The sequence below is a fragment of the Mizuhopecten yessoensis genome, unplaced genomic scaffold (genome assembly GCF_002113885.1).
Source record: "Mizuhopecten yessoensis strain PY_sf001 unplaced genomic scaffold, ASM211388v2 scaffold11135, whole genome shotgun sequence".
Classification (NCBI taxonomy): domain Eukaryota; kingdom Metazoa; phylum Mollusca; class Bivalvia; order Pectinida; family Pectinidae; genus Mizuhopecten; species Mizuhopecten yessoensis.
Window position 1 is genome coordinate 1,079,427 of NW_018408897.1, and position 12,924 is coordinate 1,092,350.

The 12,924-nt window shown below is 35.1% G+C and overlaps 1 protein-coding gene across 2 annotated transcripts in view; it reads right to left on the reverse strand.

The window, feature by feature from the left end:
• The window catches only part of LOC110466525 (cysteine sulfinic acid decarboxylase-like), a 29,477-nt gene extending 18,203 nt beyond the window's left edge, over positions 1-11,274 (reverse strand). Inside the window, exons 1-3 of one of the 2 annotated variants that reach the window (XM_021523071.1) lie at positions 11,177-11,274; positions 3,652-4,014; positions 2,188-2,278 (exon numbers count right to left, since the gene is read on the reverse strand). In XM_021523071.1, coding sequence (XP_021378746.1) covers positions 2,188-2,278; positions 3,652-4,014; positions 11,177-11,192 — 470 coding nt within the window. In that variant the 5' untranslated portion in view covers positions 11,193-11,274. Of the gene's footprint in view, positions 1-2,187; positions 2,279-3,651; positions 4,015-4,133; positions 4,307-11,176 lie in introns of those variants that run through there. The other variant, XM_021523073.1, reaches the window with a different exon arrangement.
• Positions 11,275-12,924: the final 1,650 nt, after the last annotated feature.

A 12,924-nucleotide genomic window follows, 5' to 3' on the forward strand; every position in this document is an offset into this window, starting at 1 on the left:
TGATTGATATCCAGTGCACAGTTCTACAGAAGAAGTCGTTTGTAGCAATATAGCCAAATGGCCCCCTTTTGGCCACGCCCCTAAGCCCCCTGGGGAGTCAGCCCCACCATTTGTACAATTTTTAATCACCACCACCTAGGGATGCTTCCAGTCAAATATGGTTGATATCCACTTCTTAGTTCCAGAGAAGAAGTCGCCTAAAGCAGTATAGCCAAATACCCTTTTTGGCCCTGCCCCTCAGCCCCCTGGGGGGTCAGCCACACCATTTGTACAATTTTTAATCCCTACCTCCCAGAAATGCTTTTGATCAAATATGATTGATATCCAGTGCATAGTTCTACAGAAGAAATCGTTTGTAGCAATATAGCCAAATTGACCCCTTTTGGCCCTGCCCCTCAGCCCCCACGGTATGGCATAAGCTCACCTTGGTCCTTCGGACCAGGTGAGCTAATAATGTATACCTAGTATACAGGTATTGATTAAACATTGGATATATATGGTAAGCAGTTTAAAATACCTAATTTAGCAAGGAGGGTATGGAAGAATATAAATACATCGTATAAAATATCAAAGTGTTCAGCAAGCAGTGTACTCTAGCTGGTACGATTTCGTTTAACATAATTACACCTTACACTAAGAATGGGAATCAGTTTCTAATGAGGTACAAATAGAGATAAAGGTGGACCAGTCTATAGAATTTGAGAAAACCTTCCTCTCTTGTAGTTTCTGAGAAATTATAGCTATAACAAGTTTAAATGATCAATCTACAAGTAGGCACCTTCCAGCTGTCATCCTGCTCTTTAATTCAGTCTTAACTTCCTGTATCTCTTGAGAAATCACCATAACAATCTTAAACTGTCAAGTCAAAATGGCTGCCTTGCCATAATCTGGTTTTTCTAATCAGTTTCAAAATGAAATATGCACAATGAAGGACCAAGGGAACCTATCTATGTAATTTAAAATAATCTTTTCATTACTTCTTCCGAAATAGCAATTTACTATAGTACCTATCAAAATCCAAGATGGACAACTCACAATCATCTTGCTCTTTCAATATCTGTCTCAAAATACAACAGGTACAAATAAGGACCAAGGGGAACCTACCTATACAATTTCAGAAAGATCGGTGTAGTACTTTTTATTTTTTAATAGTGATAACAAACTTAACCTGCTACAACAAAAGATAACCACCTTGCAACCACCTTGTTCTTCAAATCAGTCAGAATTCTTCAAATCAGTCAGAAATTTAACATGCACAATTAAGGACCAAATGAACCTATACATGAAATAGCAACAAGAGGCCCAATGGGCCTGCATCGCTCCCTGGTATTAATCTCAAACTTGTAATCTTTAAAGTGGACTAAAATACAGCTACAGGCAGAATATCAGTGTGACCTTAAATGTCAAACAATGACATTAGGTTGAAAGTGGGTCAAGGTCATTCATTTGAACAAACTTGGTAGCCCTTTATCCCAGCATGATATCATCACCCTAGGCCTCTTGGTTATTCAGAAGAAGTTGGTGAAAGGATTTAATCATATTTGACCCATGTGACCTTGAATATAAATCAAGGTCATTTATTTCAACAAACTTAGTAGCCCTTCATCCCAGCATGCTTCTGGCCAAATATCATCACCCTAGGCCTATCGGTTATTCAGAAGAAGTTGTTGAAAGGTTTTAATCATATTTGACCCATGTGACCTTGAATATAAATCAAGGTCATTTATTTCAACAAAATTGGTAGCCCTTCATCCCAACATGTTACTGGTCAAATATCATCACACTATGCCTCTTGATTATTCAGAAGAAGTTGTTTAAAGAATTTAACATATTTGACCCATGTGACCTTAAAAATGAATGAAGGTCATTTATTTGAGCAAACTTGGTAGCCCTTCATCCCAGCATGCTTCTGGCCAAATATCATTACCCTAGGCCTTTTGGTTACTGAGAATAAGTTGTTTAAAGTAAAATGTTGACGACGGACGACGGGCCAGGTGAGCTAATAAATGTAACAAGAATTGTTTAGAATGGACAACAGACAATGGACAGGTGATGAATGATTTAACGAGTACATCGTCTGATGCTAGACATCTCAAAATGGTTGATTGATCAGGATGATGTCATTATTTTAGCACGAATTAAATATATTAGCTGGTCATCAAAATGAACTGAATCACCAGTACATACTGACTAGTGTTGAGAGTTTCTGTCAGCCACGCTCCACCCAAACTGTACTGATCTAACCCTCCAAACAGCTGATTGAAGAATCTAGGATGACCTAAATTGAAAACAAATCACAAAAATATGTCCTGCAAAAAAAATCTTCATTCCTTATTGCAGCAGAATTCATTTGATAAAATAGAAATGAACAGTAAATCGATCACAGTGAGTTTTTATAAGTTAATTAATTTAGATTTAAATACTGGAGGTAATACAGTTGATAGGTACTAATTAATGAATATTACTGTGTGTGGTATGTAAACTGAAATATTTGCAAATGTGTAACTTTGCAGTCCATTTACATATGTGTAAATCTGATATTAAACTAGAACACTGACAGGTCAGCAAGGGCCCAACATGTGCCCGACTGTCCCCCCTTCCACCCCCTCCTCACCATCCCCTGATCTATTTTAGTAAAAGTAACCTTGAACTTGACCTTATAAACTTGTCAACCCTCCCCATGATCTTATTTTAGTAACAAGAAAAAGACTGTACCCCCAAAATATTTTATTAGTTATTAAATCCCTATTGCATATCTTCATATCACAGTGGATCACCATGTCAAATTGCAAAAAGATTTGACCTTCGGATTCTCAGATAAGGACTGTACCCTACATGATCTATTTTTAGGAACAATGACCTTGACCTTGACCTTAGAAACATTTTAAATCCTCTTGCACACCTACATTTATAGCACAGAGTATCACCTTGTCAAATTTCAGTAAGACTAGAATTTTGGATTCCAAGATAATCTCCAAAAGCAAAAGTGTGAACAAGCAGACAGACAGACACCGCGATTGATATAGGGCATTCAAATCTCCGATACAGGGCCCTTATCATTACATACATGTAACTACTAGAATAGTCTACAACATCTGTGTAACAAAGAAGTCACTTTATAGTTGATTAACACAAGAAACGTAGCATCTGTCAGAACAGATAACTGTCATACTTAATTCCTTTATATATTTTCTTACATTTTGGAGAGAGACTTAACTTTTCACCTTCAATTTTCAAAGTTGAAACTAACAGAATAACTGCTTTCTGCTCAAATTCAATTAAATCATTACGTTGAAGAGCTCAAACTATGGCATTCTAGGTAATTTTTTTATCAAATAGGTCTTTGAAAATACTTTTTAAGAAATTTGTCTCTTCCCTTTAAACAGATGTAGAAATAATATAGTAACAAATGAGAACTTATAAAGACTTTGGCATTAACTTTTATCGAATCTAGCATTATCACTCACAAATATTATTGATTCTCTATTACAAAGATTATAAAAAATACTTATAATAAAAATCAAAAGAACAAGAAACAGCATGCTTTCAATGACATAAATCGATCATTTATCTTGAAAAAACCCAACTTGGTCAGCAAAATCAACGATGGTGTGAATTCTTAAACTAGGCATATAATGTGAGTATACACACCAGTTTTAACGCTGTATCTGATGACATCATGGCAGATCTCCATCAAACGTTCGTCAGATGTAGATTTGTTAAGTGATAGATCCATCAGCTTTTCTAGCACCTTTGGATGTTTGAATTCAACCACTCTACTGTCTCTATTTGTGGATTCTTCAAGCACTTTAGAAATCATGACGTCTACCAGAGCTTGCAGAAAACCATGCTCATTTTTTGTAGAGTTATGCCCATTAGCTTTGTGGCTAATCCCCTTCTGTTTACCGACACCATTAGCTTGGCCATTAGATGTGACACCATTAGCTTCGCCATTAGATGTATCACTGATGACACATTGACCAGAAACACCATTCATACTGTTGAGTGAAGATCCTGAAATAAAAGAAAATAATTGAATAACTTTTATTCAATGTAAAATAATTTTGTAACACAAAGAAACATCATTGTCGCATAAATGAAAAAGTTGGACACCGAAAATTTATCAATGTTACCCTCTCTGTTAGATGTAAACCTCCATGTCTGATGTAATCCTCCCTCCTCACGTATATTTAAATACCTAGCTGAATTTCTTGTTCTAGGTCCCAATGGTAGACTGTGCAGTCTACTTGTCAACAAGCTGTGCTACCTATATCCTGGTATATAACTGTTTTATAAATAACAATTCAGATCATGATATAGTTATGTTAAAAGTTTCTATATTTAGCAGGTTGTTATCTTGTTCCTGCAAGACTGATTAGCATGTTAAAGTAAATATTTGATAACAGCCACTTCTTCTAGCTGATATCTTCCCCGGGGAAAAAATCAGCTAGCTGATTCTTTCCCCCACAAGATAGTTTTTTCCCCGGATTCTTTCTCCGGGGGGAAGAAATTAGCTAGCTGTCGATTTTTTCCCCCTGGGGAAAATAACAACTAGCCAATTTTCCCCCTTACAGTGAAAATAGCTAGCTGATTTTTTCCCTCTCTTTATTTTTTTTGTATTGATTTTTAGGGAGGAGCAAACTATTAGATTGCAGATTTTCCTCCTAATATTTATTTTTTTCACGAGGGGGGAACTACTGGCTGGCTGGTTCTCTACCCCCTTGGCATTGATTTGTTGGTGGATGGGGGAGGGAACTATTGGCTGGCTGATTCTTCACTCTCTCTGTATTAGTAACCAGGAGGTGGGGGACCATTGGCTAGCTGATTCTTTCCCCTTTTGTATAAGTAACTAAGGGGAATCTAATGGCTAGCTGATTCTTTCCCCCTTCTCTTTATAGGTAACTAAGGGGAAAACTATTGGCTATCTGATCGTTCCCCACTCTGTATTAGTAACTAGGGGGAAACTATTGGCTAGCTGATTCCTTCCCCATCTCTGTATTAGTAACTAGGGGGAAACTATTGGCAAGCTGATTCCTTCCCCATCTCTGTGTCAATAATCAGTAACCAGGGGGGAAACTATTGGCAAGCTGATTCTTGTCAATCCCCGGGGAAAGAACTAGCTAGCTGATTTTTTCCCCGGGGAAACTTTCAGACGGGGAAGGAAATGACTTCTACACTGGGAAGGAAATGACTTCTACACCGTACAGTCACCGGTATCAAAAATTTAAAACATTTTGTATACAAAATAAAATCATTATCTTGACACAAAAAATCAATATGATGCTCTAGATATTTCTAAAAAAAAATGATAACTTGCACTAATGACTCCTAAATATGTTCATGGTGCTATGAACAACCATTCAGGTACATTATATTTAAACAGACTTGATAAAAAGCAACTCACTATGTAGGCTACATATTATTAACCTACACTTTAAATGATTACACTTGAAGATTCTAACTGATTTTACTCAAGCAACCTTTAAAGTACATAAAGGTTGTGCATGATCAAATTCTCAATTTCTTCGTTTTAAAAGGATTCCTGGTAGGAATAATATACTATCAAAACTATGGACTTTTTCGATGTGTTAGCAAATGAACAAAAGTAAACCTTAAGCTTTGCTTGGTCCTGAGATCAGATGTTTCTTAAATCCTCCTTTTATGGTGTATGCTTCAAGTAGAAATGTGTATTTCTGTATTTGTTGATTTTCCTCATATTAAGGGTTGATGTACAGCTGTAGTTTATGTGTCCCACATGTATTTAGATTGAGAGCATGTTACATGTATGTAGATTGAGTGAGAGCATGTAATATGTATGTAGTTTGAGAGCATGTAACATGTAGATTGAGTGAGAGCATGTAATATGTATGTAGTTTTAGAGCATGTAACATGTAGATTGAGTGAGAGCATGTGATATGTATGTAGTTTGAGAGCATGTAACATGTATGTAGATTGAGTGAGAGCATGTGAAATGTATGTAGTTTGAGAGCATGTAACATGTATGTAGATTGAGTGAGAGCATGTAATATGTATGTAGTTTGAGAGCATGTAACATGTATGTAGATTGAGTGAGAGCATGTAATATGTATGTAGTTTGAGAGCATGTAACATGTAGATTGAGTGAGAGCATGTGATATGTATGTAGTTTGAGAGCATGTAACATGTATGTAGATTGAGTGAGAGCATGTGAAATGTATGTAGTTTGAGAGCATGTAACATGTATGTAGATTGAGTGAGAGCATGTAATATGTATGTAGTTTGAGAGCATGTAACATGTATGTAGATTGAGTGAGAGCATGTAACATGTATTAAGATTGAGTGAGAGCATGTAACATGTATGTAGATTGAGTGAAAGCATGTAACATGAATGTAAATTAAGAGAATGAAACATGTATGTAGATTAAGAGCAAGTAACATGTATGTAGATTGAGTAAGAGCATGTAACATGTTTGTAGATTGAGAGCATGTAACATGTATGTAGATTGAGTGAGAGCATGTCACATGTATGTAGATTGAGAGCATGTAACATGTATGGAGATTGAGAGCATGTAACATGTATGTAGATTGACAGCATGTAACATGTATGTAGATTGACAGCATGTAACATGTATGTAGATTGACAGCATGTAACATGTATGTAGATTGAGAGCATGTAACATGTATGTAGATTGAGAGCATGTAACATGTATGTAGATTGAGTGAGAGCATGTCACATGTATGTAGATTGAGAGCATGTAACATGTATGTAGATGGAGTGAAAGCATGTAACATGTATGTAGATTGAGAGCATGTAACATGTATGTAGATTGACAGCATGTAACATGTATGTAGATTGACAGCATGTAACATGTATGTAGATTGACTGCATGTAACATGTATGTAGATTGAGAGAATGTAACATGTATGTAGATTGAGTGAGGGCATGTAACATGTTTTTAGATTGAGTGAGAGCATGTAACATGTATTAAGATTGAGTGAGAGCATGTAACATGTATGTAGATTGAGTGAGAGCATGTAACATGAATGTAAATTAAGAGAATGAAACATGTATGTAGATTGAGTGAGAGCATGTAACATGTTTGTAGATTAAGAGCATGTAATATGTATGCAGATTGAGTGAGGGCATGTAACATGTTGTTAGATTGAGTGAGAGCATGTAACATGTATGTAGATTGAGTGAGAGCATGTAACATGAATGTAAATTAAGAGAATGGAACATGTTTGTAGATTAAGAGCATGTAACATGTATTTAGATTAAGAGCATGTAGCATGTATGTAGATTGAGTAAGAGCATGTAACATGTTTGTAGATTGAGAGCATGTAACATGTATGTAGATTGAGTGGGGGCATGTAACATGTTTTTAGATTGAGTGAGAGCATGTAACATGTATGTAGATTGAGAGCATGTAACATGTATGCAGATTGAGTGAGGGCATGAAACATGTATGTAGATTGAGAGCATGTAACGTACACACACACACACACCCCCCACACACACACACATATGAATCTTCATCTCCATGAGCTATAATCACTTGTTGTAGTGGTATTTAGGATTTAGTTCTATAAAGCTTCCTTAGGCTGCATTATGTTAAATTTTATTTATTTATTACTTTTAAGAATGCCTGTAAATTTTGTAAATCTCAGGAATTAAGGAATTTAAGTTCAATGAAGCTAATTGGGATGCTATTAATAATGAACTACTTAGTAATGATTGGGATTCCATAGTTAATAACACTACTAGCATTAATGAACTATATTCTACTGTTATAAACAAAATAAACACTGCTACTAACTCCCATGTACCTCATAAAACAATTACTGACAGTATTTCCACACAAATTTCGTTCACGCGTTATCACCCCCCACAGAATTTCCCAATGGGGATCATGACCCCCATTGGGAGATTCAAAGGTTAGCAGGTCTGGTACTGTCCATCCTGATGATAAACCTTGGATGACTGGTGAAATTTGGCATAAATTAAGATGTAAGAATAGATTACATAAAATAGCTAAAAATAAAAATAGGGGAAAAGATTGGGCAAAATTTAGAACTTGTCGCAATGACACTATACAAATTATTCGGCAATCCAAAGAAACTTACTTAAAGAAACTTCAAAATTGTCTTGCCGACAAAACAGTGCATCCAAGAAAATGGTGGCAGATAGCAAAATCTATAGGAAAAATGAATAACACTAGCACTAATTCTTATCCTCTAAAATCTAACAATAAAATATTAATCCATCCACAAGATAAAGCTGAGGCACTAAATAACTTCTTTACCACCATTGCCTCTGATATTACTGACACTAACCTACCTGATTTACCTCCCTTATGTCCATTTGAACTTTCTGACATTAACATTACTGAACAAGATATAACTGACCAATTTGACATTTTTAATAAAAACAAACCAGCTGGTCCTGATGGTATTTTACCTATGATTGTAAAGAACATTTCTTCTTCTTTAGTATACCCACTCAAACTATTATTTAATAGAACTTTATCTATTGGAGTAATACCTGATGTACTAAAAACGGCTAATGTTACTGCTCTCTATAAAGGTAAAGGAGATATCAGTGATCTCAATAATTATAGACCTATTGCTATTAGAAATATCAAAATGTTAGAAAAAAATATTTTTAAATATATGTTTAATTATATTTCAAGTCACAATATGCTAAGTGTACATCAGTCAGGATTTCAACCCAAAGACTCCACTACTAATCAACTAACTGATATCTATAATACTATAAGTGGCAATTTAGACCAAGGTAAAGATTTGCGTTTTGTTTTCTGTGACATAAGTAAAGCATTTGATCGAGTATGGCATTTGGGCCTATTATATAAACTAAAAACATATGGTATTAAAGGTAAATTATATAATTGGTTTAAAGCTTACTTATCTGACAGAAAACAAAGGGTTATCTTTGAAGGTTATAAATCTAGTACCAAACCTATGTCTGCAGGGGTTCCTCAAGGATCTGTCCTTGGTCCCTTCCTCTTTCTTCTTTTTATTAATGATATTACTAATAATGTAACTTCTCATATAAAACTCTTTGCAGATGATACCTCTCTCTATGTAATAGTAAATAATAACAATGACCTTACAACACCTACTAACATGCTTAATGATGATCATGACTCAATCTCTGAATGGTCAAAGTGATGGCAGATCCTATTCAATCCGAATAAGACTGTAGCTATTAACTTCTCTCGTAGACACATTAACAATCATCCTCAACTTCTATTTAACAATACTCCGACTGCACAACATGAACACCATACTCACTTAGGACTAACATTTAACAGTAAGGGACATGGTCAGATTACATTTCAAATATTTATAAGAAAGCGAACTCTAGACTAAGTATTCTTAGAATTTTAAAAACTACAGTTGATAGGAATACATTAAAAGCATTATATGTCTCTTATATAAGACCTGTGCTAGAATATGCTGATATAGTATGGGATAATTGTACCAAATCGGAATCAGATCTTTTAGAATCAGTTCAACTAGAAGCTATGCGTTTAATTACTGGCCTCAGACGAGGTACATCTCATCACATTCTGTATACTGAAACACAACTTGAAACATTACACACACGAAGACAAAATCATAAACTAAAATTAATGTATAAGATTCTTAATAATTACACTCCAACTTATCTCAATAATATCATTTAACCATTTCTAAATGTAAATAATAACTATACCTTCAGAAATAACAGATTCTTTGATATACCACAGACAAGAACTACTACTTATATGAATAGCTTCTTCCCTTCTACAATGGTAAAATGGAATGCACTTGATAGCACTGTACGAGACTCCATCTCAAGTTCATCTTTTAAAAAGAAACTTAAAAAAACCTTTGATACATCCGTCTCAGAAACCTTTATTAACTGTGTTCCGAGGAAACTTAACATCATTTTATGTCAGCTAAGAAATTTTAAAAGTGATCTTAACTGTGATAAGTTACAAGACCATCTGATTGATGATGCTTCCTGTGTATGTGGTGTACAGAGGGAAGATCTAATACATTTTTTCTTTCAATGTCCTCTGTATTCAAATGTTAGGCATCATATTACCACTATTTATAATCTATTAGGATATTTAAATCTGCACCGTTTAGTATATGGTATTAGTAATGCATCCGACCAATTAAATAAAACTATTCTTATACATGTTGACTCTTATATTAAATCATCAAAACGTTTCATTACTTATACGTGCTAGATAAATTCCAATTGAATATTCATGTATTGTTATTGTTATTCAGGCAAGTTTTATCCCTTAAATAGCGAGTATTAGACATAAGCTGGTGTGGGTGTGCATGAGTTTGAGAGGAAAACGAATCACAACATTTTATATATTTAAGCATTGTACATAGCTACCGGAATTAGACGAAGACTGATATAGGCAAAGCCTATTGTCTTATTCTTTTGTCAATACTGTTCTAATATCTTCTTTAATGTTATAACTTATATATGTTTGTATTATATATGTATTGTCAATAAAATACTTTCGAAATTGAAAAAATCTCAGGAATTACGCATGTTGTTTTCATTAATGATCAAAATGTCACTGTTTCATGCATCTGATTTTACCTAAAATGTCTCGTTAAGCTAACAAGTCTTGGTGCACTAGCTATAGGCTAGAGGAATAGGCCGACGGTCATTAAATAGAATGACCGTAAGTTTCCACGGGTCACATTAACCGTAACCGTAACGTCGGTTAAAATGACCGTTCTGAACAGCCTGTTAACTTCAAAACTATATACTTCATCAACATAGTTCATGACCTGCAGAAAATAAACAGGTATGTTTCATCGAAAAAAAATTTTTTTTTACCGTGCACACAATTAATTATGTATGAAAAATAAATGACATACTTATAAACGCTTATGAAAGTAACAATTTAACAGTGCAGTAAACTAACACGTCTTCCCTGATTTAAATGGGGTTTCTGATATTTGACGGTTATAATGAATTGCCACTTTGTTAAATTACGTACGACCACGCGCGGGGTTACCGGTACAGGTCATCAGCTGGTCATCAGCTGATCTGACAAATGGATGCTCTACGAAGCTAACGCTAGTAACATTCCTGCATGGTGATCATTGTAGTAAACTATTTATCGATAATACTATGTAAGCTTACACAAGCCTGACTTACCATTTGCGAGAGACATTATGATGTAGCAGTCTCCGTGTCCGGCAGTAGAGTGAAGACCGAGGAAGTATAAGGTTCACTAAAAATAGATCATGTACAGCAAACGTGTCAAGGTCAACATTGAACGGTTCGTGGTGGAATTTTACTATGGTACCATACTACATTGTACTTGATTTCAGACAATTATCACCGTACTCTGTCAGTAGGTTTTTCTATACTTTTATTAAGGTATCTAAAATCTGCATTACATAGTGTAAAGGGACACCAACAAGGAAACAAGTTTATACATTTATATAAACATGTTTAAAGAGAGTGAAAAAATAAATTCCTATTTCAACATGATTCGTTAAGTGCATGTATTAAGTATTTCAATGTGAAGACGTATTTTCGGTTTTAATCTTGAGCTCTCTGGAATATTATTCACATTTAAAGCACTTTTACCATTTTATTTGAAACAATGAACTAATGTGAAGAAGCTGCAGGTAATCAGAGAATTGCATTTCACTTTTCACATCGAAGCTGGACGTTTTAATATTCGTTCCTTATACCTCTAGAAAAAGTTTTTCAAAACACAAGCAGTAGCATTGGCCTTGTAAGAAAATTTGCAGTCGACAATTAAAATATCTGCTTCGCAATCCGAACACTAAATCAAAAATTTGCAGAGATAATCTAAAATTCTAAAATCACGCAAAGAAACTTGTATGTGCATGACCTTTTAAAGTCTGGTTGTGTCACAATAGTTGAGTCAATATCGATATAGCTGACTGCACAGAGACACTGAGATATTTACAGGAAAGCCACGATTAAATGTACACTTACATCGTATAACACAAAGACATAGACTCTGTATGAGATCGAGTTTCAATAGAAGAGACAATTTTAATTGTACGTTTTACACACGGAGATAGAACCCCAATAATTCCCAAGGGGCCAAACGGATATTTTTCCCAAATATAGTAAATGCAGGTCTTACTCGAAAGTATCACCATGCAAAACTAAACGCTTATCGGTGAGGGGCCGGTAAACGGCCGAACACAGCATCCATCCTTGAGGAAAAGGTTTTCTCATTCTATTTCGTCAAATCGCTTTCTTCTAATATTTTTTTGTAACGTTACGCAATCCCTATCTGCAAGATTCCTTCATGTGGTCTCCATCTGCACGGTTCGTTCACGTGTTGATAGAGAAAGTTATCCCACACGTGTTGTACAAATGTGTAGTATTGTGTTTTCATTCTACTTAGCGTTCCATGAATCCAACTTTATGTCTGAGAGCCAAACTTCTGACTATCTCCTCAAACTACTTCTGACCCTTTCCTCAAACTACTTCTGACTATCTCTTCTGACTATCTCCTAAAACTACTTCTGACTATCTCTTCTGACTATCTCTTCTGACTATCTCCTCAAACTACTTCTGACTATCTCTTCTGACTATCTCTTCTGACTATCTCCTCAAACTACTTCTGACTATCTCCTTAAACTACTTCTGACTATCTCCTAAAACTACTTCTGACTATCTCCTCAAACTACTTCTGACTATCTCTTCTGACTATCTCCTAAAACTACTTCTGACCCTCTCCTCAAACTACTTCTGACTATCTCCTTAAACTACTTCTGACTATCTCCTAAAACTACTTCTGACTATCTCCTCAAACTACTTCTGACTATCTCTTCTGACTATCTCCTCAAACTACTTCTGACTATCTCCTAAAACTACTTCTAAACTACATCTGACTATCTCCTAAAACTACTTCT